Source organism: Symphalangus syndactylus, chromosome 2 (assembly GCF_028878055.3).
Source record: "Symphalangus syndactylus isolate Jambi chromosome 2, NHGRI_mSymSyn1-v2.1_pri, whole genome shotgun sequence".
Classification (NCBI taxonomy): Eukaryota; Metazoa; Chordata; class Mammalia; order Primates; family Hylobatidae; genus Symphalangus; species Symphalangus syndactylus.
This window is the reverse complement of record NC_072424.2, coordinates 116,660,079-116,683,705: the sequence shown is the minus strand read 5'-3', so window position 1 is coordinate 116,683,705 and position 23,627 is coordinate 116,660,079. Positions and strand designations below refer to the sequence as shown.

The window sequence follows — 23,627 nt, the reverse complement described above, 5'->3', positions numbered from 1 at the left end:
TTAGCCAGGCATGGTGGTGGACGCCTGTAGTCACAGATACTTGGGAGGCTGAGGCAGGAGAATCGCTTGAACCCCAGAAGCAGAGAGAGGTTGCAGTGAGCCGAGATTGTGCCACTGCACTCCAGCCTGGGCGACAAGAGCAAGACTCTGTCTCAAAAAAAAAAAAAAAAAAAAAAAAAAGTCACAAAAAGACAAGACAAATACTGTGTGACTCCCCTATAAGAGGTATCTAAAATACTCAAATTCATAGAAACAGTAGAATGGTGGTTGCCAGGGCCTGTGGAGAGGAGAAAAGAGAAGTTTTTTTTCAGTGGGCACAGAGTTTCAGTTTTGCAAGATGGAAAATTTTTGGAGAGCTGTTTCACAACAATGTGAACAAACAATACTGAACTGCACACTTCAAAATGGTTAAGACAGTAACGTGTTTCTTTAATCAAAACTTGAAAAAACGGTCATCAAAAAAATTGCTTCACAGTTGGGGTGTGGTGGCTCACCCCTGTAATCCCAGCACTTTGAGAGGCTAAGGCAGGAGAATCACTTGAGCCCAGGAGTCTGGGACCAGCATGGGCAACATGGAGAAACCCCATCTCTACAAAAAATACAAAAATTAGCTGGGCGTGGCAGCACACACCTGTGTTCCCAGCTGCTCAGGAGGCTAAGGTGGGTGGATCACTTGAGCCTGGGAAGTCCAGGCTGCAGTGAGCCGTGATCACACCACTGCACTCCAGCCTGGGTGACAGAGACCCTGAATTAAAAAAAAAAAAAAAGAAAAACTTCACTTTTTTCATAAAGCCAAAAAATCAACACGTCTTAGCAACTTGGAACTGAAATAGTCCTCCGAAAGTCACACTGTGGACAAACTGCACAGCACGAAGTTCCATGGTTGTTCATCCGCCAATCCCCAGGCTTACCTTGGAGTAAATTGATTTCTCTGCTATCTCCATCGCTAAATATTCCCATGCTCTGTGCCTTCTGCCCATCCAGAGCTTTCTCTATAAGATACAGCAGGCTTTCTAAGGTTACGCTGTGTTCATATACCACAGAAACAACACCAGACTTCACACTCTCCACCACCATCTGGAGAATGAAACCAAAGCTGTAAGAGCCGAGACTCACTATTTTAGAATATTTATTAATGAAGGAAATAGAACGGATACAAAATATGCCGTGATTTCTAAAGAATTTTCTTTTGAGAGATTACGGAAGAAGATAAGCTTCTTCCTTGGTTTCTATTAAAATTAGTTTATTTCTAATTATAAGAGGAGAAAATTAAGTACATATGTAACCCCACTCAGAGATAAATACTATTAACAATTTAGATTCTTTTCTTCCAGCCTTTTTATCTTTGTGCACACCATGCACAAAGACATATAAATAACTTTTAAAAAGTAATAGTGGGCAAGCACAGTGGCTTACACTTGTAATCCCAGCACTTTGGGAGACCGAGGCTGATGGATAACTTGAGCTCAAGAGTTCGAGACCAGCCTGGGCAACATGGTGAAACCCCTGTCTCTAAAAAAAATACAAAAATTATGTGGGTGTGGTGGCGTGTACCTGTAGTCCCAGCAATTATCCTGCCTTTGCCTCCTAAAGTGTTGGGATTATAGGTGTGAGCCACCATGCCCGGCCAGCATGATGCATTGTTAAACACTGTGGAAACTATGGCCCACATGGAGATCAAAGATCTGATCTTGCTTTCATGTGGATCCACTGAGCTCACCGGTTATCAGTGATTAGAGCTGACTCCTAGATGCCCGGAAGAGTGAGTTCATATCTTAAAAGGAGCCATTTTGTTACAAATAGAAACTTTTCTAAGTATATATCCCTATGTGTGCATATTAATACATGCAGGTACACACATACACATACATATACACTCACATATATAGATACAAAGGTCGTCTTTGTGCTTCCTTTTTTATATTATTCATATTAAAATTATATAACTTCATTATAGAAAAGCCAAACAGGATTTCTGACATTCTTTTTTGAGATGGTGGTTACATAATACTATTTGGGAATTTCAGAGAAGTTTTAAAGTAATTCTTAATCAGCATGCTCCTTTTTTGGATTAAATGCAACAAATCCAATTCAACAAAAATTTATTGGACATGCACACTGATATGGTCTGGCTTTGTGTTCCCACCCAAATCTCATCTTGAATTGTAATCCCCATAATCCCTGTGTGTTGAGGGAGGGACCTGGTGGGAGGTGACTGGATCATGGGGGCTGTTTCCCGCATGCTGTTCTCATGACACTGAGTGAGTTTTCATGAGATCTGATGGTTTCATAAGTGTCTGGCATTTCCCCTGCTCATTCTTCTCTCTCCTGCTGTCATGTGAAGAAGGTCCTTGCTTCCCCTTAGCCTTCTGCCATGACTGTAAGTTTCCTGAGCCCTCCTCGCCATGTGAAACTGTGAGTCAATTAAACCTCTTTCCTTTATAAATTACCCAATCTTGGGGATTTTTTATAGCAGTGTGAGAACGGACTAATACACATACACGCTCACAAATGTTCAGACACAGAGGTCTACATGTAGCATCAATGGGTGAAGGTAAATGAGTGTTGGAATTTTAGGATTTTAGGTTCTATTGTTTGCAACTTTGACACTTGAGTAAGTTGTCACCTCTCAGTTAAAAGTTTGGGCCTTTAGGCCGGGCGTGGTGGCTCACACCTGTAATCCCAGCACTTTGGGAGGCCAAGGCGGGTGGATCATGAGGTCAGGAGATCGAGACCATCCTGGCTAACACGGTGAAACCCTGTCTCTACTAAAAAAAAAAAAAAATTAGCCAGGCGTGGTGGCGGGCGCCTGTAGTCCCAGCTACTCAGGAGGCTGAGGCAGGAGAATGGCATGAACCCGGGAGGCAGAGCTGGCAGTGAGCCGAGATCACGCCACTGCACTCCAGCCTGGGCGACAGAGCGAGACTCTGACTCAAAAAAAAAAAAAAGAAAAAAAAGTTTGGGCCTTTAATGCTTTTTCAAAATAATTTTGATTTACGATTACCTTTATTGCTTCTGGGTTTTTTTTTTTTTTTTGAGACAGTGTCTTACTCTGTCACCCAGGTTGGAGTGCAGTGTCCTGATCACTACAATGTCCACCTCCTGGGTTCAAGCGATTCTCATGCCTCACCCTCCCGAGTAGCTGGGACTACAGACGCACACCACCACACCCGGCTATTTTTTTTGTACTTTTAGTAGAGATGGGGTTTTGCCATGTTGGCCAGGCTGGTCTTGAACTCCTGACCTCAGGTGATCCACCTACCCTGACCTCCCAAAGTGCTGGGATTATAGGCGTGAGTCACTGCACCCAGCCTTTTATTTTTTTATAGAAACAGAGTCTCACTGTGTTGCCCAGGCTGGAGTGCAGTGGTGTGATTGCAGCTCATTGCAGCCTCCATCTCCTGGGCTCCAGTGATCCTCCCACCTCAGCCTTCTGAATAGCTGGGACTACAGTTATGTGCCACCACACCTGGCTTGATTTTCCTTTTATAAGTTGAATCATTTTTCATACACATGGTGGCCAAAAGCTTGTCACACACCCTCTAGTCTAGATGAAAAAAAAAAAAAAAAAAATCAGGACAGGACTGGCCTCATAACATACTCTACCTCATACGCAGGAATCCGGGATGATATTAACATGAAGTGTGGCCGGAGAGCATATGAAGAGCTGTCATCATTTTTATGAACTCCATGCCAATTTTTCTTTGATAATAAAGGGTAGGAATGGCTTCCAGAAATATTGCTTCTATGGAGAAAAAGGAAATACGACAAGTTTTCATTTTCTCTTACCTTGAGTTTGGTAAGTACGCAGCATATGTCTCTGGGCATCAGCTCTACTCTACAAGGCACGTGGCCTCCATGCCTCAGCCTCGCCCTGTGTTTTGTGGGGACAGTGGCAAATGGAGCTCCTGGGTGGGGTGAGGCCAACTCTGTTCTCTGAGCCTCTCCTCCACCACATGTGGGATGCTGGAACAGTCTCTTGGAACTTACTTACCTCTTATTGGGCACTTAAATGAATGTAATGACATATTTGGGAGTTCAAAAAGATATTTAAAAAGAGGCAGCTGAGAGACTTTGAATTTCCTTCTAGGCCTCAGTTGTTCCTGAATAATGTCTTCATTCTCTCCACAGCCGCCCTTACCCCCAACAATACCAGGAGCAGGGGCTGCCCTGTGCTCCTTAAAATTCTTGTTATGAAAAAAAATTTTTTAAGTGACAGGGCCTTGCTCTGTTATCCAGGCTGGAGTGCAGTTGTGTCATCACAGTTCACTGCGGCCTCAACTTCCCAGGCTCAAACAATCCTCCCACCTCAGCCTCCCGAGCAGCTGAGACCACAGGTGTGTGCCATCACACCCAGCTTTTTTTTTTTTTTTTTTTTTTTTTTTTTTTTTTTTTTTTGGTGGAGAGGTAGGGTCTCGCTATGTTGCCTAGGCTGGTCTCCAACTCCTGAATTCAAGTGCTCCTCCCACCTTGGCCTCCCAAAGTGCTGGGATTATAGGTGTGAGCCACCATGCCTGGGCTCTTAAAATTCTTTATGTGCCTTGAACAAGCAAATGTACATGCACACATTCACAAATGTTCAGACACACAGAGATCCATATGTAGCATCAGTGGGTGAAGTTGAAAGTGTTGGAATTTTAGAGTTTTAGGTTCTAGTGTTTGACACTTTGACATGTGGATAAGTCATGTCACCTTCCTAGGCCTCAGTTTCCACATTTGAAACATAGGTGAGTGAGATTACATTATCTCAATAATCCAAAGTTGGCTGGGCATGGTGGCTTACATCTGTAATCCCAGCACTTCGGGAGGCCGAGGCCAGTGGATCACCTGAGGTCAGGAGTTCAAGACCAGCCTGGCCAATATGGTGAAACCCCGTCTCTACTACAAAATACAAAAATTAGCCGGGCATGGTAGTGTGCGCCTATAGTCCCAGCTACTCAGGAGGCTGAGGCAGAAGAATCGCTTGAACCCAGGAGGCGGAGGTTGCAGTAAGCTGAGATCGTGCCACTGTACTCCAGCCTGGGTGACAGAGTGAGACTCCGTCTCAAAAAACAAAAAACTCCAAAGTTAAAAGTTAAAAAGAGATTCTAAGCAGATGCACAATGGTGATGGTTATGAATCTCAGATAGAATTGAATTTCTGGTAATTTCACTCTATAGTAGGATTTGGTAACTGAATGCAGCCGATGTTTCTCTATTTTGGGTAATAAAAGAATTATATTTGTACATACAAATATAAGTGGAAGTTATATTTGGATACTCTTACTTCGTGGAAAACACTTGTGGAAAAATGTTATTTTTGCTCAATAACTTAATACAGAAAATATACTACATCCACAATATAGCTTCAATGCAGAGTTGAGAATATGTAAAGCCGGGCTCAGTGGCACATGCCTATAATCACAGCTATTTGGGAGGATGGCGGGAGGATTGCTTGAGCCCACAAGTTTCACACCAGCCTGGGCAATGTGGCAAGACCTCATCTCAAAAAAAAAAAAAAAAAGAATATTTAAAATGTCAGTTTTGTATGTTACATGTTTACCTCTTCAGAAGTCATGTTTGACTACTGTTCTAGAAAATTAATTATCTTTACTGATATTTCATAGGATATGAGCCACAGAATTACACAAGATTTCTGCGTGATAGCTAAATTTATTCTAGAGTGAATTATTGGTATTGGGATGGTGTTGAGCCTTCAGTAGATGGAATTTTGCTTACCGCTTGGGCAAGGTTTCTAACGATGTCAAAACAAGCTGTTTCTCCAAAGCTTCACGTAATCCCACTCGCTCCCTTACAGTCTGGGAGAGGCGTGGTTGGCATCCGGGCTTTAGCATGCTAGAGTAGCAAGTTCCACTCACCCAAGGGGGTCGAACTTTGAATAACTCCTCTGAAAAACAAAGAGCAGCAGGCAGGGCTGATTACTTCATACTTCTCCCAGCCAAGTCCACACAGATAAAGGCATCAAAAATAAAGCTGTACCAGGGCAAGTTTCCAAATGACAATAATTACAGCCATTTTCATGCACTCGGTTTGGATTTCTCATCCTCTCGGCACTGCAGCTGTGAGCTACCAGTCATTTCAGGTCAAGAAACAAAGCTCAGAGAACAAGCAACCCTTTTCTTGTGGAGACCAGTTAATCAATTGATAGGTGTCACATTCATTTGTGCCCTTCTTTTTGCCTTCAAGCAATTTCTTATTTGTCACGATCTCACCAGAGGGTGAGTTAGTGGGAAGAAAGCGTGGGACAACTCAAATCAGTTTTGCTGTTTTCTTTTACACGCTGCGTAAAGCATGAGGCCTAGCTGAGGTTGGGCACCGTGGCTCTGCCTGTAATCATAGCGCCTTGGGAGGCCAGGGTGGGTGGGACACTTGAGCCCAGGAATTTGGGACCAGCATGGCCAACATGGAGAAACCCCGTCTCTACAAAAATACAAGAAATTAGCAGGGTGTGGTGGTGTGCACCTGTGGTCCCAGCTACTCAGGAGGCTGAGGTGGGAGGATCACTTGAGCCTCAGAAGTCGAGGCTGCAGTGAGCCAGAGATCGTACCATTGCACAGCCTGGGTGACAGAGTGAGACCCTGTCTCAAAAATAAAATTAAATAGGGCACGGTGACTCATGCCTGTAATCCCAGCACTTTGGGAAGCAGAGGCGGGCGGATCACGAGGTCAGGAGATCAAGACCATCCTGGCTAACACGGTGAAACCCCGTCTCTACTAAAAATACAAAAAATTAGCTGGGCGTGGTGGCAGGCACCTGTGGTCCCAGCTACTCGGGAGGCTGAGGCAGAAGAATGGCGTGAACCCGGGAGGTGGAGCTTGCAGTGAGCCGAGATTGCGCCACTGCACTCCAGCCTGGGTGACAGAGTGAGACTCTGTCTCAAAAAAATAAATAAATAAATAAAATAAAATAAATAGGGGGCTTAACTGAAAGAGGCTTTAAAAAGAGCAGAAAGAGCTGTCCTCTTTCTCCTTTTTTAAATGCTATTTTCCCTGCTTCCATTTTCACTTGCATTTCTCCTCCTCTTTTCACCACTCCCAATTCCTCTGTTTTGAACCTATTTATTTGCTCTTTGCCCGTGTTCAAACATCTTTCTCCTCTTTGTTTTTGGTCTTATAAGCCTGAGAGGAGCCAGAATAGCAATGGAGGTACTGATATTTAACCTTATATATTTTGTCTGAAATCTTTGTTTTTCTCGTCAATTAACTTGAAATATACAATAAAGAAAAAGGCTCATCTGGAAAATACTTAAGACTGCCACTCAGAGTGTTCTGAAAGACAGGCTGTCCTCTGTGGGAATTTGTATGTGAATCCATTTGTGTCTACATTATTTACCTAAGATATAAAGGTTTAAAATGCTACTTACTCTTACGTAGTGCAATTTTCTCCCAAATTCTTTTCCTCAGCCACTTTTCTCTTTGTCTCTCCAGTAGTTCCTCATCTTCTGTTTTGGGTTCATTCAGCGTCCCATAAGTAGCAGCAGCCTCCCTAGGTGTCAGCCAGTCTAAGTGGGACACACAAGCAACGTAATGGCGCTTCCAAGCACCATACTCATTATCTGTTGGAGTATAGGGCAGAAACCATCCGAACTTAATGCATTTGGGCATCCACAAGCAATCCTTCAGAAACAAGAGGAAGATGAGTCACAAATTGTTTTCAGACAGTTTTCTAGCAATAATATTTTCAGGTACACAGATACTTTTTCATTACACTGAGATTTCTGGTACAAAAATCTCAGAATTTGTATGCAAATCCATTTGTTTCTACAATGTTTATATAAAATTTAAGGTTTTTATTTTTTTATATTTTATTTTATTTAACTTATTTATTTTGAGACAGAGTCTCACTCTGTTGCCCAGGCTGGAGTACAGTGGCGTGATCTTAGCTCATTGCAAGCTCCGCCTCCCGGGTTCACGCTATTCTCCTGCCTCAGCCTCCCGAGTAGCTGGGACTACAGGTGCCCGCCACCACACCTGGCTAATTTTTTCGTATTTTTAGTAGAGATGAGATTTCACCGTGTTAGCCAGGATGGTCTCGATCTCCTGACCTCATGATCTGTCCGCCTCGGCCTCCCAAAGTGCTGGGATTACAGGTGTGAGCCACCGCGCCCGGCCTTTTATTTTTATTTCTATGTTTTTTTGAGATGGAGTCCCGCTCTGTCGCCCAGGCTGGAGTGCAGTGGCGCGATCTCAGCTCACTACAAACTCTGCCTCTTGAGTTCAAGCAATTCTCTTGCCTCTGCCTCCTGAGTAGCTGGGATTACAGGCGCATGCCACCATGCCCAGCTAGTTTTTTTGTATTTTTACTAGAGACGGGGTTTTGCCCTGTTAGGCTGGTCTGGAACTCCTGACTTCAGGTGATCCACCCGCTTCAGCCTCCCAAAGTGCTGGGATTACAGGTGTGAGCCACTGCACCTGGCCAGATATAAGGTTTTTAAATGCTACTACTGACTTACTATCTGAACTTGACTTGGAAATAAGAAGCATGTCTTGTTCCACAGGAAAAATGTTATTTGATGAATATATACGTTATATGTGAATGTATGTATTAGACATCTTTGTGACACTTATCCAGCGTTCCAATAGCATTTGGTTACGTTAACCCTAGATTCTGAGAATTCAGCTTCTAGCAATAGTGGAATAGTTTCTTTCAGATTAACCCTCTCATTGAGAATAATTTTGACTGAAGCGTACGATATTGCCGATATGCAGCCATTTTGACATATGAAAAGAGAAAATTTCATGTGGTTTGAACTAATGAAATATCTAGACCAAATATTATACAAACAGTTATTTGAAGGCTATATTATAGAGCTATCAATGCAATAAGGACTTGTTCAACCAAGATCCCAGAAAGAAGGGAAACCCAGAGAGGTAGGCCTGATATTTGGCATCACTTTTTACTTCAAGGCGTTTGTCAGTTCCAAAGCAAAGCTTGTTAGGCTGAGAAGCAGAACAGAAAGTTATGACTAAAAGACTTAGATGCTAAAAAAGAATCTTAGGCATTCTCACAGGGAAGAGAGGACACAAATGGAAATTTAGGGCCCACTAAGAGGGGAGAGCCTTAGTAATCACACCAGCTTTCAGTTAAGATTCTTTTCAGGAAGGATAATACTGAATTAGACAAACTCTCACAAAGACTGAAGCCAGCTTTGAAATATCTCATTCCTTGACTGGATTTGTAGCATTTGTTCCTAGCACTAGATGTGCCAGAAGCAAAAGTAAATTCTCTCTGAAGGAAGATAACATCACCCAGAGACTCAAAGGATCACATTAATTTTGTATACTCAGTATCTGGTACTCAATGAAAATTAACTAGAACACACAATAGACAAGAATTCTTTTTTCTTTTTGGTTTTTAATAACTATAGAGAGATCCTCAGGTGATCCAAATATTGTAATCATCAGACATGAACTTTGCGGAAATAAATACTCTAATATATCTAAAATAAATGACTAGGTAGAAAATTTTGGCAAAAGAATTAAATCAATATTCTAGAACTGAAAATATAACTGAAATTTACAACTCAATGGATGGGTTTAAGATCAGATTAGAATCTAGCTAAAGAAACAATTAGTAAACTGAAAGATAGGTCCAAAGAAAATCCAGACTGAAATACTGAAGGTCACAGAAATGGAAAATGTGTATAAAAGAATATGAAAGTTATGAGACATGGTGAATCTTTCCAACCTATAAGTATTGGAATACTAGGAAAAAAAGGGAGAGAATGGGGCAGAATCAATATGAAGAAATAACATCTGAGAACATTTCAAAACTGATGAAAGACATTAAGTCTCAGACTCAAAAATCACTACAAAACGAGATACATACAAACACCTAGGTGTATCAGAATAACATTACTGAAAATGAAAGAAAAAAAAGTCCAAAAAGCAGCTAGAGATGATAGAAATGTTACCTTTAAAGGATCAACAATAAAACTTCTGACTTCTCAAGAAAAAAAAAATGAAATATTTTCAAAGTTCTATAAAAAAAATTAGCTGCCAACCTAGAATTTAAATTTCTTATTGAAATAATTGTCTAAGTATGAAGATGAAATAGATATTTTCAGACACACAAAAACTAAGAAAATTTATCAGCAGCACACCTGTACTAGAGGTAATATTAAATAGAATGCAAAGGAAAATGATCCCAAATGGAAACTCAGAGATACAGAAACAGAAAAAAATGAGCTACAGAAAAAAATATGGTCACATACAAATATTGACTACATAAAACAATAGTAATAAAGATTTGTGAGATATGTGTTCATGTGTTATATATGTTTATTTTATACACTTGAACAATGGGTTTGAACTGCATACGTGCATTTATATGCACTTTCTTCCACCTCTGCCACCCCCAAGACAGCAAAACCAACCCCTCCTCTTCCTCAGCCTACTCAACATGAAGATGATGAGGGTGAAGATCTTTACAATGATCCATTTCCACTTAATAGTAAATATATCTTCTCATGAATTTTTAAATAACAATCTCTTTTGCCATATTGAAGAAACAGTGTATAGTACATATACAAAATGTGTGTTAATCGACTGTTAGTGTTATCAGTAAGTCTTCTGGTCAACAGTAGGCTATTATTAGTATATATAAAATAAAAATCTTTAACAAAAGCATGGAAACTGAGAGGAGGGTAAATGAATTTAAACTGTTTTAAGCTCCCTGCATTGTCTTAGAAATGGTAAGATAATTCAAGGCTGTATGTTGTACTCTGTGGTAACCATGAAAGAACTGTTAAAGAATCCATAATTAACCATTGAAAAAAGTTTAATTCACACAAAGGAAGACAGGGAGGAGGAAAAAAACATAAATGGGACAAACAAAAAATAAATAGTAAAATGATGGATTAAACACAAATATATCAGTGTTTACAGAAATATAAACAGACTAGGCCAGGCACGGTGGCTCATGCCTGTAATCCCAGTACTTTGGGAGGCCGAGGTGGGTGGATCTCTTGAGCCCAGGAGTTCGAGACCAGCCTGGCCAACATGGCGAAACCCCGTCTCTACTAAAAATACAAAAATTAGCTGGGCATGGTGGTGCATGTCTATAGTCCCAGGTACTTGGGAGGTTGAGGTGAGAGGATCTCTTGAGCCTGGAAGACAGAGGTTGCAGTGAGCCAGATTGCACTACTGTATTCCAGCCTGGGTGACAGAATGAGATCCTGTCTTAGGAAAAAAAAAAAAAGTATGTGTGTAATTACATTTTATTAAATATTAAGGCCAGAGGCAGACTTAATGGCAAAAGATGTTGATTTTAAACAGCTGCTGCTGTTAACTGCTTTCAACTGCTGTTAACAATCTCAATGTATGTTCTTTAACAGATGTTAAGACAATAAGGGATTAGTTGAGGCTGTGGTTGTGTAGCAGTTTCTAGAGCTGAGTTATCAGAGATAAAATAATATACAAAATCTAAAGCATAAATCATTTTTCATGAAGAAAAGTGAACTTCTTGGCTGGGCGTGGTGGCTCATGCCTATAATCTCAGCACTTTGGGAGGCCGAGGTGGGCGGATCACAAGGTCAGGAGTTCGAGACCAGCCTGACCAACATGGTGAAACCCTGTCTCTACTAAAAATACAAAAATTAGCTGGGCATGGTGGCGCATGCCTGTAATCCCAGCTACTCAGGAGGCTGAGGCTGGAGAGTCACTTGAACCCAGGAAGCAGAGGTTGTAGTGAGTTGAGATCGTGCCACTGCACTCCAGCCTGGGCGACAGAGCAAGACTCCGTCTCAAAAAAAAAAAAAAAAGGGAACTTCTTTAACCAAGATAAAATGTTTTCTAAATAATTATACTGAGTATTTAAAGATTTTTTAAGTAACAGGAATTATTGGACTAGTCTATATTCCTTATTTATTTACAGAAATACATTATTGTATTTCACAGGAATTATTGGACTAGTCTATATTCCTTATTTATTTATAGAAATACATTATTGTATTTCACTTATCCCCATTTTTTCTCTCAAGGGTAAGTTGATGACGGATCAGGTACCCTCAGCTATTGTCTTCAGGGAAGGGAGCTACCCCAGTAGCCTCATTAGAGATTACAGCTGTACTTGTGCCCTATTACTAGGAAGTGACAAATAGTAAACCTGTTCAGTTAAAAACTTCCAGGGCCAGCTGACTTGGGCAGCGGCACACAAATCTTTCGGACTCAAAAAGGAAAAGATATATAGAGAAATGAAGCGTGGTAACACTGTAGAGAAGTCCACTTTGGCCACTTGCATCCTTTCTGAAAACCAGTCTTGGACAAACCTAAAAAGAAAGAGAAATTTACTTTAGAACACTAATGTCTAAAATTGACTAAAAAGTCAGCATAAATATTGGTCATTGATCGTCCTCCAATGTTCTACCTATAAAAAATTAATCCTAACAAAACATAAGTCTAGATTTAAAAAATTTTCAGGCCAGGTGCAGCAACTCATGCCTGTAATCCCGGCACTTTGAGAGGCCAAGGTGGGTGGATCACTTGAGGTTAGGGGTTCAAGACCAGCCTAGCCAACACGGCAAAACTCTGTCTTTACTAAAAATACAAAAAATTAGCTGAGTATGGTGATGCATGCCTGTAATCCCAGCTACTCGGAATGCTGAGGCAGAATTACTTGAATCCGGGAAGCTGAGGTTGCAGTGAGCTGAGATCGTGCTACTGCACTCCAGCCTGGGCAACAGAGTGAGACTCTGTCTTAAAAAAAAAAAAAAAAAAAAAGTATTCGCTTTGAATTTATCCGTTCTAAAAAGGAAGACAAATAGCAAGAATATCTAAAATTCACAGGAATAAACAGTCTTGGAGTAAACCTAGTTTGGTTTGATTTTCAAGAGAAAAAGACTATAAAACCTTTTCACTATCAATTTAAAACTGAACTCAAGATTTTTAATGGAGTTGAAATTCAAAGCAAAGATATATTCACTGAGATTTTCTTGTGTGTGGACGTTTTTTGTTTTTTTTTTTATTTATTTTTTTTGAGACCAGGGCTTCTAGAAGAAATTTATTTTTCCTTTTAAGTGGCTGCCTGTATTATAAGACCAAATTCTCTTCCCCACTGGACCTAACACACTATATTATGTGATTTATTTAATCCTTCTTTTGACACAAAGCTGGCCACATTCTGAAATGCCAATCGTTTCTCCTGAATGGGTAGCAGGTATAGAAGAGACTAGTGTGCTGTTACGGGTCAGTAACAGGGTTTGCTCAGCCTGGCGTGGCCACAGGAAGAGTGCGGAGAGACTCAGTGGGGCAATAGCCATGTGCAGAAGGGGAGAAGGAGATGATGGCTTCTGAATGGCTGGAAGATTGGTTGTTTACAGGGGGTTGGGAAAAATCTAAAGATTATGGGAGCTAGGTTTCTCACTTTTGGAAAAAGGATCTACAAATATGTAAAGGAGGAAAGCTAGACTAATCTATATGGAGTTGGAGAGAAATTGGAGATATCACTGTAAAATCTCATGTTTTAAAATATGTATATAAATGAATGATACACAGACAGATGGCTGTATATGTACACGTGTGTACATATATTTCATCTTAGAGCACCTAAAAGCAATGACATCCCAGAAGCAATGAACACACCATAAACTCAGATCTTGGTTTCTCAATTCCATTTCCTAATAAAACAAACCAGAGCTTACTGGAGAAATGGCTGATACCAGGGCAGGGACAAGGAAAGTATAAGATGGGTCTGGAAAATCTTGACACCAGAAAATAAGGAAGTACTTAAAGAATCATGGACATACCAAAAGAATACAGAAGCCAATTTATTAATAAAGTCACTCCCACTGGCAAAATATGGAATAATTTGAGTATCAAAGTAAATAATTAATGTAATATAGCCTATTGAATAAAATAGGCGTTCCTGAGTCCATACTGATATAAATATACCCATGAATGAATAAATAAGGGAGAAGGAAAACTGCCTCACAACAGAACACCAATTAATACATGCAGAAGGAATTAAGAAATTAGGAAATCACCATTTGAAGGCTATCATAGTAATAATTGCTTCAAATAAGAATCATCAATGGGTGGCTCACGCCTGTAATCCCAGCACTTTGGGAGGCCGAGGTGGGTGGATCACCTGAGGTCAGGAGTTTGAAACCAGCCTGGCCAATGTGGTGAAACCCTGTCTGTACTAAAAATATGAAAGTTAGCTGGGCATGGTGGTGTATGCTTGTAATCTCAGCTACTCAGGAGGCTGAGGCAGGAGAATCGCTTGAACACAGGAGGTGGAGGTTGCAGTGAGCCGAGATCGCGCCACTGCACTCCAGCCTGGGTGACAAGAGCAAAACTCCATCTCAAAAAAAAAAAAAAAAAAAAAAAAAAATTAATGAACGCTAAAACTAGTGGGTGAAAGCTTGATAAGAAACAGGATATTTACATAGAATAGTTTTTGATTACTTTAAAATTAATCAAATACTTTTAAATTGTTTATTAAATATAAATTAAGTACAAAATAATTAGCTATCTTAACCAAGGGATATAATCACTAGCTATGGGACAAATGGACATGCTATGCCCCCCGATGCGATCCACTGAGAACACAGCAGCATTTCCGCGCTATTCCTGCCAAGAAGGCATAACCTGAGCGTAATCTTGAGGAACCATCACCCAACCAGAAATTGAGGGTCATTCAACAAAGCAGCAGGCCTGTGCTCTTCAAAAGTATCAAGTCATAAGAGACAAGGAAAACCTGAGCATTTGTTCCACATTGAAGGCAGATCTAGAGACATGGAAACTAAATACAGTAGATAACCCTGGGCTGGATTCTGGACCAAATGGAAAAGGATGATTATAAAGGACATTGCTGGAGCAATCAGGAATATGGGAATGGAGTCTGCAGGGTGGATGTAGTATTGTATCAGTGCTGATTTCCTGGTAATGCTGGATATACTTTGATTTTTCAGCACTGTGTCCTTATGTTTTAGGAAACACACATTGACACACTTAAGGTAATGGGCATCATGTTCGTAATTTACTCTCAAGTGATTCTAAATAATAAGGCAAAAATGGTAAAATGTTAGCTATTAAACTGTTAACTATTTTTTTTTTTTTTTTGAGACAGGGCCTGGCTCTGTCACCCAGGCTGGAGGGCAGTGGCGCGATCTCAGCTCACTGCAACCTCTGCCTCCCGGCCTCAAGCAATCCTCCCTCCTCAGCCTCCCAAATTGCTGGGGACTCCAGGCATGCACCACCGCACCCGGCTAATTTTTTTGTATCTTTAATGGAGATGTGGTTTCACTATGTTGCCCAGGCTGGTCTTGAACTCTTAAGCTCAAGCGATCCTCCTGCCTTGGCCTCCCAAAGTGCTGGGATTACAGGCGTGAGCCACTGCGCCTGGCCATAACTATTAAAATGTTAACTAAATGAGGAAGTCCAGGTGAAAGGGATAAAGACATTATTTGTACTATTCTTGCAACTTTTCTGTAAGTTAAAAATTATTGCAAAATGAAAAGATTTTTTTTAAGTGGCTAAAATATTTTAAGTTTGCTTCAGTTCCAAGTTTTAACGATTGCTGATTTATTTTCTGTGTTCTTCCTCCCCTGGCCTTAAGTCACTGCTGTTTTTTTGATCCCTGTTCATGTAGCCTTGTCACATCCTGAGACAAAACAGAGTGGCGTAAAATGAACCTGTTGGCATGCCGTTGTGAGGAAAGAAACAGAGAGAGTGAGAGTGTTTGTGTGTGTGTGTGTGTGTGTGTGTGTAAACGGCAAAGAATGGAGCCGGGCCTGTACTGGTAGCATGTAGTATCCACAGACAGAAGTGTCACTTGAGGATCTTGTCAGTATCAACAATAAAGCACAGGTAATAACTGTCATTTCCTTAGAGATTAACATTCAAGCTGAACAAGACTGTGACAATGCCAAGAACAGTTAATCTCTAATGAATTACTGTCCTCATGGCCTGAGTTAAACTTCAGGATCATTTTGCTAGCCTTTGAGATAAGTTTTACTCTCATTTACTTGGAATTATAAAATAGATTAATAAAATAAGAGGCAAAACAGAGATGTTTCCGGCCTCCTTTCCAAAGAAGGGTCTCAGTATCTTTAGATTTTCATGTCTACTACCTTCCCACCTCACAGCATCTATTGTTCCATCCCAGCAGAGCAAAGGAGAATTGAATATGAATTTCTTCCAAAAGTAAACCTTGGTTATACATATTTTATATTTGTTCCTATTCTATGCTGCTACAAGGACACATTTGAGTATAATGAATCTTATGAAGAAAGAAAAATGCTTCCGTCACATTAGAAAAAAAAACATGATCAGCAGAACTAAGGTAGGGTAGTTTGTAGTAATGACATTGCGGGGCTCATCACATTTTAATGTTGCAAAGTAAGAAATCTGTGAAGAGAAATAACATGTAAGGAGACAGTGAAAAAACGTGTTTTGCTCATTTATTGTGATGAGGATGGTGTCATTTAAATAATTCATGATAATGCTTCGCAGTGTGCCACTGAATGTACAACGTGTACTTTGCAAAAATAACAAAGCTTAGTAATGTGGGACTTGAATTTAATTCTCTGCTCTTAAATTTCTGATAAGTAGAAAGAAGCTGCCAAAATTGTGATGAAAATGACTAGGAGAACAGCTTGGAGAGAGGCCTGTGGAGGGGAGAGTGGATTTGGCAGAGGTCCCTGTTTTCTGGTTGCCTAGGCAGCACCTCTAAGCCTTGTCTGGTGGCTTCTTTACAAACACTTTTATGTCTTGGTGAGAGTCTGGGGTGCTGTTCATACCCCAGTTTCAGTCCCTGGTGCATGTTGTTTTTTTTTTAAATTATTTATTTATTTATTTTTGAGATGGAGTCTTGCTCTGTCACCCAGGCTGTAGTACTACGGTGTGATCTCTGCTCACTGCAACCTTCACCTTCTGGATTCAAGCGATTCTGCTATCTCAGCCTCCTGAGCAGCTGGGATTACAGGTGCGTGCCACCAAGCCCGGCTAATTTTTGTATTTTTAGTAGAGACGGGGTTTTGCCATGTTGGCCAGGCTGGTCTCGAACTCCTGACCTCAGGTGATCCTCTGGTGCATGTTTTAATGAGGCCAAAAGGAGATGACACAAGGGCAAGGGGAACCATAGGCATCTGTGCAACTCCTGAGTTGCATGAAAAGGAAGACAAGTTGGCAAGTGACAAATACCAGAGGCCATACAAATGTGCTTTTGGATCCAACAATTTGTCTTCTAGGGGTTTCCCTAAAACAATGATTAAAGATATGTCTAAGGATTTAGCTAAAGGATGTTCCTCTAAATGTTGTTTTTAGTAGCAAAAGCTGGGGAAAATAAGCTAAATGTCTGAGATAAGTTATGGCATATATATAAAATCTAATCTTCCTAGAAATCAGTAGACTGAGCTGAAAGGGGAATCTATGTGATATGGTTTGGCTTTATGTCCCCACCCAAATCTCATCTCGAATTTTAATCTCCATAATCCCCACATGTCAAGGGAGGGACCTGGTGGTGGGTGAGTGGATCATGGAGGTGGTTTCCCCCATGCTTTTCTTGTGATAGTGAGTTCTCACGAGATCCGATGTTTTATTGGTGTTTAACAGTTCCTCCTTTTCTCTCTTTTGCCTGCCGCCACGTAAGATGTGCCTGCTTCCCCTTCCTCCATAATTGTTAAGTTTCCTGAGGCCCCCCCACCCATGCAGAACTCTGAGCCAATTAATGCTTTTATCTTTATAAATTACCCAGTCTCAGGCAGTTCTTTATAGCAGTGTGAAATGGACTAATACACTATGAACTAATTTCAAACAGCTAAAAGCGCTGGGATTATAAAGCATAATCTCTTCAAACGGAAGAGTAATGAAAAAAGAAATCAAGTTATAAATTAAAAAAAAACACACAAGGACACTAAATGGGAGCTGAAATTGAGAAATTTACAGAAGAATTGGGCCCAGTCTTGATGAGTAGTGCTAGGCTTTCCTACTGACAGGAGTCCAGACCTTGCAGGGAAGAAGCAAGGAAGCACACCTTCTCCTGGGCTGCTAAAGGAATGGGAGACCTGGGGGAAATCAGAACAGGCCTGTACCTTGCATGGGCTTAAGTCCATATTAAATCTCCTGGCACGTTAGAGACCCTGAGCTACCATAGAAACATAAACGCTGGTGAGAAAATAAGAAACCCAAGGGGTTCTCGGAGAGGAAGATACACATGTGAACCACTCCATGTGCCTCCACAACCCAGGGCAGTTATCCTCCCTTTGGAAAATAACCTCAGACTAAAACACCATGAGGCAAGGCCAGCAAATGAAACAAACAAGGGATCTGTCACCTCCAGAACTGAAGGTAATGAAATAATCCAAGAGATTTTAACATAAACATGCTGAAAATATTCAAAGAGAAATCAAGGTAATAATAGGAGTGAATGTTTGAAATGTTCATTTGGAAAAAAAAAACCAGACATTTGAAGTAAAAAATATATAGTTTTTGAAATTAAGAGAAAACTGAGTAAGTTGGATAATAAACTTGAAACCAAAGGAGGGAAAACTAGAGAATCTTAAGCAAAATCTGTACCATTGAATATTATGAAGTCATTTAAAATGATAAAAAAATTGAAGACATTTCACTTAGTTTAATGCACTGTTATCCATATGAGAGTTTCATGCAGCATACAAAGTTCCTGAAATGTCTGGTAAATTTTGTATCTATGCACCTATGTGTCTTTCCTGGGGGGAAGATTTATAGTTTTTGGTGCAATTTGAATACCTCTTCTCAAAGGAATACATGATCTAAAATTGTTTAATTAAATTGGTATGTGCATGTTTACTGTGATTGTACAGTTCACTGATTCACTTATTAAATCAACATTATTTTGAATCCCTTCTTATATTCTGGGGTTTTAATGAGACAAAAAAAGAAAAATGACACAATTCCTGCCTTTATGGAGCCTACAGTATGGTTAGGGACAGCACCAATTTTTTAAAAAATCTAATAAATAAAGGTGAAATTACAACTGTCATTAATCTTCTGAAGAAAAAGTACATGTGTGGAAAGGCTTCCCTGCAGGAGCTAAGTGGGTTAAAGGCAACTGGGAGAAGAAGGCAGTGGAGGCAGAAGAGCCTCCTAGGTAGAGGGCAATGTCAAGGGCAAAGGCAGCATCCCTGAGGAGCTGGACGAAGGTGAGTTGGGCTGAAGCACCAGGAACTATGGAGAAAGAGGGAAGAGGGGAAGCTGAAGGGGTGGTTAGAGCCATATCCCTGCAGGGCCTTGGATGCCATGTTAAAGGTTACAATTTTTTAAACTAAAACTTTTAAACAGGGGCATGATGACATGGTCTCAGGGCCATTTGAGAAGCCAACACTGACTGCACAGGGAGGGGTGACAGAGTCCAGAATGATGGGGAGACCAGTTAGAAGGCCATGGCCATAGCCATAGCCCAGGCCAGAAATAATGGTAGGTTGGCCTAAGGTGGTATTGATAGAGATGTAGAAAATTGAACACATGAAAGATATTGGGGGTAAATTGATAAGTGGTGATTAGATGAGTCTTGGGTTTCTAGCTTTTGAAGCTGGATGGCTGGTGGTACCATTAAAATAGAGAATATAGTCACATTGTGCCTATGACGATCATATATACTTGCACATGTTGGTTTTGGGGTGTTTTCAAGACATTCAAAATTAAATATCAAGTAAGCAGCTGGATATATAATTAGGAACTCAAAGGCAATGACTGGGCCAAAGATAAAAATTGCCTGATCACTGTTATAGAAATACTAAATAAAGGCCTGGGTATGGATCAAGCGCTCTACACAGACAGCACAGAGTGAAAAGAGAAGCAGAGTTCCCACAGGCTGGAGGAATGCCCACATTTAACGACACGTAGAGGATTTGTCATTAAACAGCATGGAAAGGACAGAGAGGTAGGAGGAAGCCAGGTGAATCTTCTATCATGACATCCACAGGAAGATTGTCATTTCGAGGAGTGAGTACTTGTTCGTACTGAAAACTGCAGAGAGGACAAGCAAGATAACTGAAAAAAATCCAAGAGTCCTTTGGATTCAGCCATATGGACTTAAAAGGGCAAAAACCAGTTTAGGATGGGGTGAGTAGTGAGTTGAAACTGGGGATCCGGGGACAGTCCCTGCAGATGACTCTAGAGCAGGGGTATGGCCTGTGGACTATATCCATTCGTTTTTGACATCCCTTTTTGCAAAATGTTACTGGAACACAACCACACCCATTTACTTACATATTGCCTGTGCTGGCCTTCATACTGCATCGGTAAAGCTAAGTCGTTGAAGCAGGGATCACAGGGCCCACAAGGCCTAAGATTGTTGCTATCTGGCCCTTTAGAAAAAGCTTATCCACCCTAGTTGTGGAGAGATTTGGAGGGAGGGAACAGAGCACAGAACACAGTGGTAGAAGCTAGATTTTTCTGAATATACCTTGTTTTCTAGATGTGACTTCTGTAACCATATGTCTTTTAATATTAAATTATCAAACAAAATTGGATTTGATAAAGGCAATCCCTAAAATTCAAAAGCAAAGCAAAACAAACTTAATTGTGTATTGAATTAGTTGAATAGCCATACAGATTGGGATTATTCCATTTTAAAACACAGAAATTTAGGCTGGGTGCGGTGGCTCACGCCTGTAATACCAGCACTTTGGGAGGCCAAGATGGGCAGATCACTTCAGGTTAGGAGTTTGAGACCAGCCTGGCTAACATGGTGAAACCCCATCTCTACTAAAAATACAAAAAATTAGCCGGGCATGGTGGCGAGTGCCTGTAGCATACTACCTACTCTGGAGGCTGAGGTGGGAGAGTCGCTGGAACCCGGGAGGCAGAGGTTGCAGTGAGCTGAGATTGTGCCACTGCACTCCAGCCTGGGAAACAGAGTGAGACTCTGTCTCAAAAAAAAAAAAAAAAAAAAGAAAAGAAAACACAGAAATTTGACTCTATGTCCCTAAATGTGGCACACCTTAAGGACAACAAGCACTGCAAAAATTATTTTTAACTGATTTCAGTAATGATATATAGGGAGTGGTAGTGATGGTTTTGTTGTTTTGGGAATGTTGTGCATGTATTATTATGGAACAAAGGAAATGAGTAATAATGTCATTGGGAACCAAGATTTCCTATGTGAAATCCTATGTGAATTTCCTATGTGAAAGAGATATGGATGCAATACAGAAAGGTTCAATACAAATCCTGTTGACTTGAGTTTGAATTGAGAGTATGGATCCGAACTCTTGATGCATTGTAACTTTTCTTTAAAGTTATTTTCTAGTTCTGTGTACTAAAAATTCCTAGAAACTATGAACAACCTTATAAGATACTTATAAGAGTGCCCTATTAGGGCAATACCTAATACCAAATATTATTTCCCACTGAAGGAAACAGCTCCTTGGAGAAATGGTGATCCCAAGTCAGGCAGGAAAAGGACAAGACGAGCGCAGAAGATTTTATCACACCAGAAAGAAAAGAAAGTATTAGAAACCAACAGGTGTGGTGGCTCATGCCCTGTAATCCCAGCACTTTGGTAGGCCAAAGTAGGAGGATAATTTGAGGCCAGGAGTTCGAGACCAGCCTGGGCAACATAGTGAGACTCCCATCTCTACAAACAAACAAAAAAATAACTTAGCTAGCACCTTAGCCTGAGTGACATAGTGAGACCCTGTCTCAAAATAAAAAAAGAAGAGAAATTAACGTGTCAAAAGAACTCAAGAGTTATCTTGAGGAGGCTCGCCTGGCCAGGAACAGCACAATTTGAATACCAACAAGAAAATAACTGAAATGGATTGAAACATAAGATACTTAAGTTCATGCGTTTATAATACTACAAAGAACTCAGTGATCAATTTTGGAGGATGACATAAATCCAAGCTATTGGTTAGAAAATTGGTAAATAAAATCAACATGTGTCTTTCTTGTGTGAACTCTACCTCAGAGGAAAGCAACTCATTAATGAGGGAAAGTTTCTCTTTATAGAAGTATTCTAACTAGTAAACAGAAAAGGAAAGACGAGGTAGTATGTCGACATTTTGCAACCCCTAATGAAATAGTGGACCCATGCAAAGATTGTCAATGGCAGCTAACAGCACACAGAAAAACCAGTGGAACTCGCCAGCTTCTGAAGGAAGAACAAAACACCACCTTTGAAGTATTCTTATGAAAAAATCAAACCTGACTTTCATCAGGCCCCAAACTACCAGTTTTCAGGAAAAGGGGAGGCAGAAGGTTACATTCAGCAAAATGCAGACTGTGGGAAACTCTACAAGACAAGGGAGAAAAGAAAAAGAGTGAGGGGAGAAAACCTATACATTAAAAGAAGTCTAGACATCATATTAATCAATTGCAATGTATGAACCTTATTGAGTCCTGAGTTAAATAAATTATTTTTAAAGTAAGAAGTTATGAGATCATTGAGGAAAACTGATTACTGACTAGACATTTGATAATAAATTATTAATTTTTTCAGGCTGATAATGCAATTGTGATTATATTTTTAAAAATAGTCCTTTATAACACAGGAAGGGGAACATCACACACTGGGGCCTGTCATGGGGTGGGGGGAGGGATAGCATTAGGAGATACACCTAATGTAAATGACGAGTTAATGGGTGCAGCACACCAACATGGCACATGTATACATATGTAACAAACCTGCACGTTGTGCACGTGTACCCTAGAACTTAAGGTATAAAAAAAAAGTCCTTTATAAAAAAGTTATGTACTGGAATATTAAAGTAAGAAATGACATGATCTCTAGAGTTTGCTTTAAAATAATTCAGGGGGTGGGCGTGGTGGCTTATGCCTGTAATCCTAGCACTTTGGGAGGCTGAGGCGGGTGGATCACAAGGTCAGGAGTTTGAAACCAGTCTGGCCAACATGGTGAAACCCCGTCTCTACTAAAAATATAAAAATTAGCTGGGTGTGGTGGCTCGCACCTGTAATCCCAGCTACTTGAAGGCTCAGAGGCAGGAAGACCGCTTGAACCTGGAAGGTGGAGGTTGCAATGAGCCGATTGTGCTGCTGCACTCCAGCCTGGGGGACAGAGAGAGACTCCATCTCAAAAAACAACAAATAATAACCCAGGGTATACAGGGCGGTTACAACTTTGGGAAAATAGATGAAATAATATGAACCATGAGCTGATGATTGTTAAAAATGGGTGCTGAATATACTGGGGTCCCTTATATTGTTTGTATATGTGTTAGGCCCTTTTTGTGTTGCTATAAAGAAATACCCGAGACTGGGTGGTTTTTTTTTTTTTTTTTTCCTGTTTTGTTTTGTTTTGTTTGAGACAGAGTCTCACCCTGTTGCCCAGGCTGGAGTGCAATGGTGTGATCTCAGCTCACTACAACCTCCGCCTCCCAGATTCAAGCGATTCTCCTGCCTCAGCCTCCAGAGTAGCTGGGATTACAGGCATGCGCTACCACACCTGGCTAATCTTTTGTATCTTTAGTAGAGATGGGGTTTCACCATGTTGGCTAGGCTGGTCTTGAACCCCTGACCTCGTGATCTGCCCATCTTGGCCTCCCAAAGTGCTGGGATTACAGGTGTGAGCCACCGCACCTGGCTGAGACTGGGTAGTTTATAAAGAGGAGAGGTTTAATTGGCTCATGGTTCTGCAGGCTTTACAGGAAGCATGGTGCTGGCATCTGCTTGGTTTCTCAGGAG

The 23,627-nt window shown here is 40.7% G+C and overlaps 1 protein-coding gene across 4 annotated transcripts in view; it reads right to left on the bottom strand.

Moving 5' to 3' along the window:
- The window catches only part of ECT2L (epithelial cell transforming 2 like), a 106,948-nt gene that overhangs the window by 54,292 nt on the left and 29,029 nt on the right, over positions 1 to 23,627 (bottom strand). For all 4 annotated transcript variants that reach the window (XM_055265429.2, XM_055265439.2, XM_055265449.2 and 1 more), the window contains exons 4-8: positions 12,106 to 12,268; positions 7,364 to 7,616; positions 5,718 to 5,886; positions 3,607 to 3,745; positions 912 to 1,077 (exon numbers count right to left, since the gene is read on the bottom strand). In XM_055265429.2, coding sequence (XP_055121404.1) covers positions 912 to 1,077; positions 3,607 to 3,745; positions 5,718 to 5,886; positions 7,364 to 7,616; positions 12,106 to 12,268 — 890 coding nt within the window. The remainder of the gene's footprint in view (positions 1 to 911; positions 1,078 to 3,606; positions 3,746 to 5,717; positions 5,887 to 7,363; positions 7,617 to 12,105; positions 12,269 to 23,627) is intronic.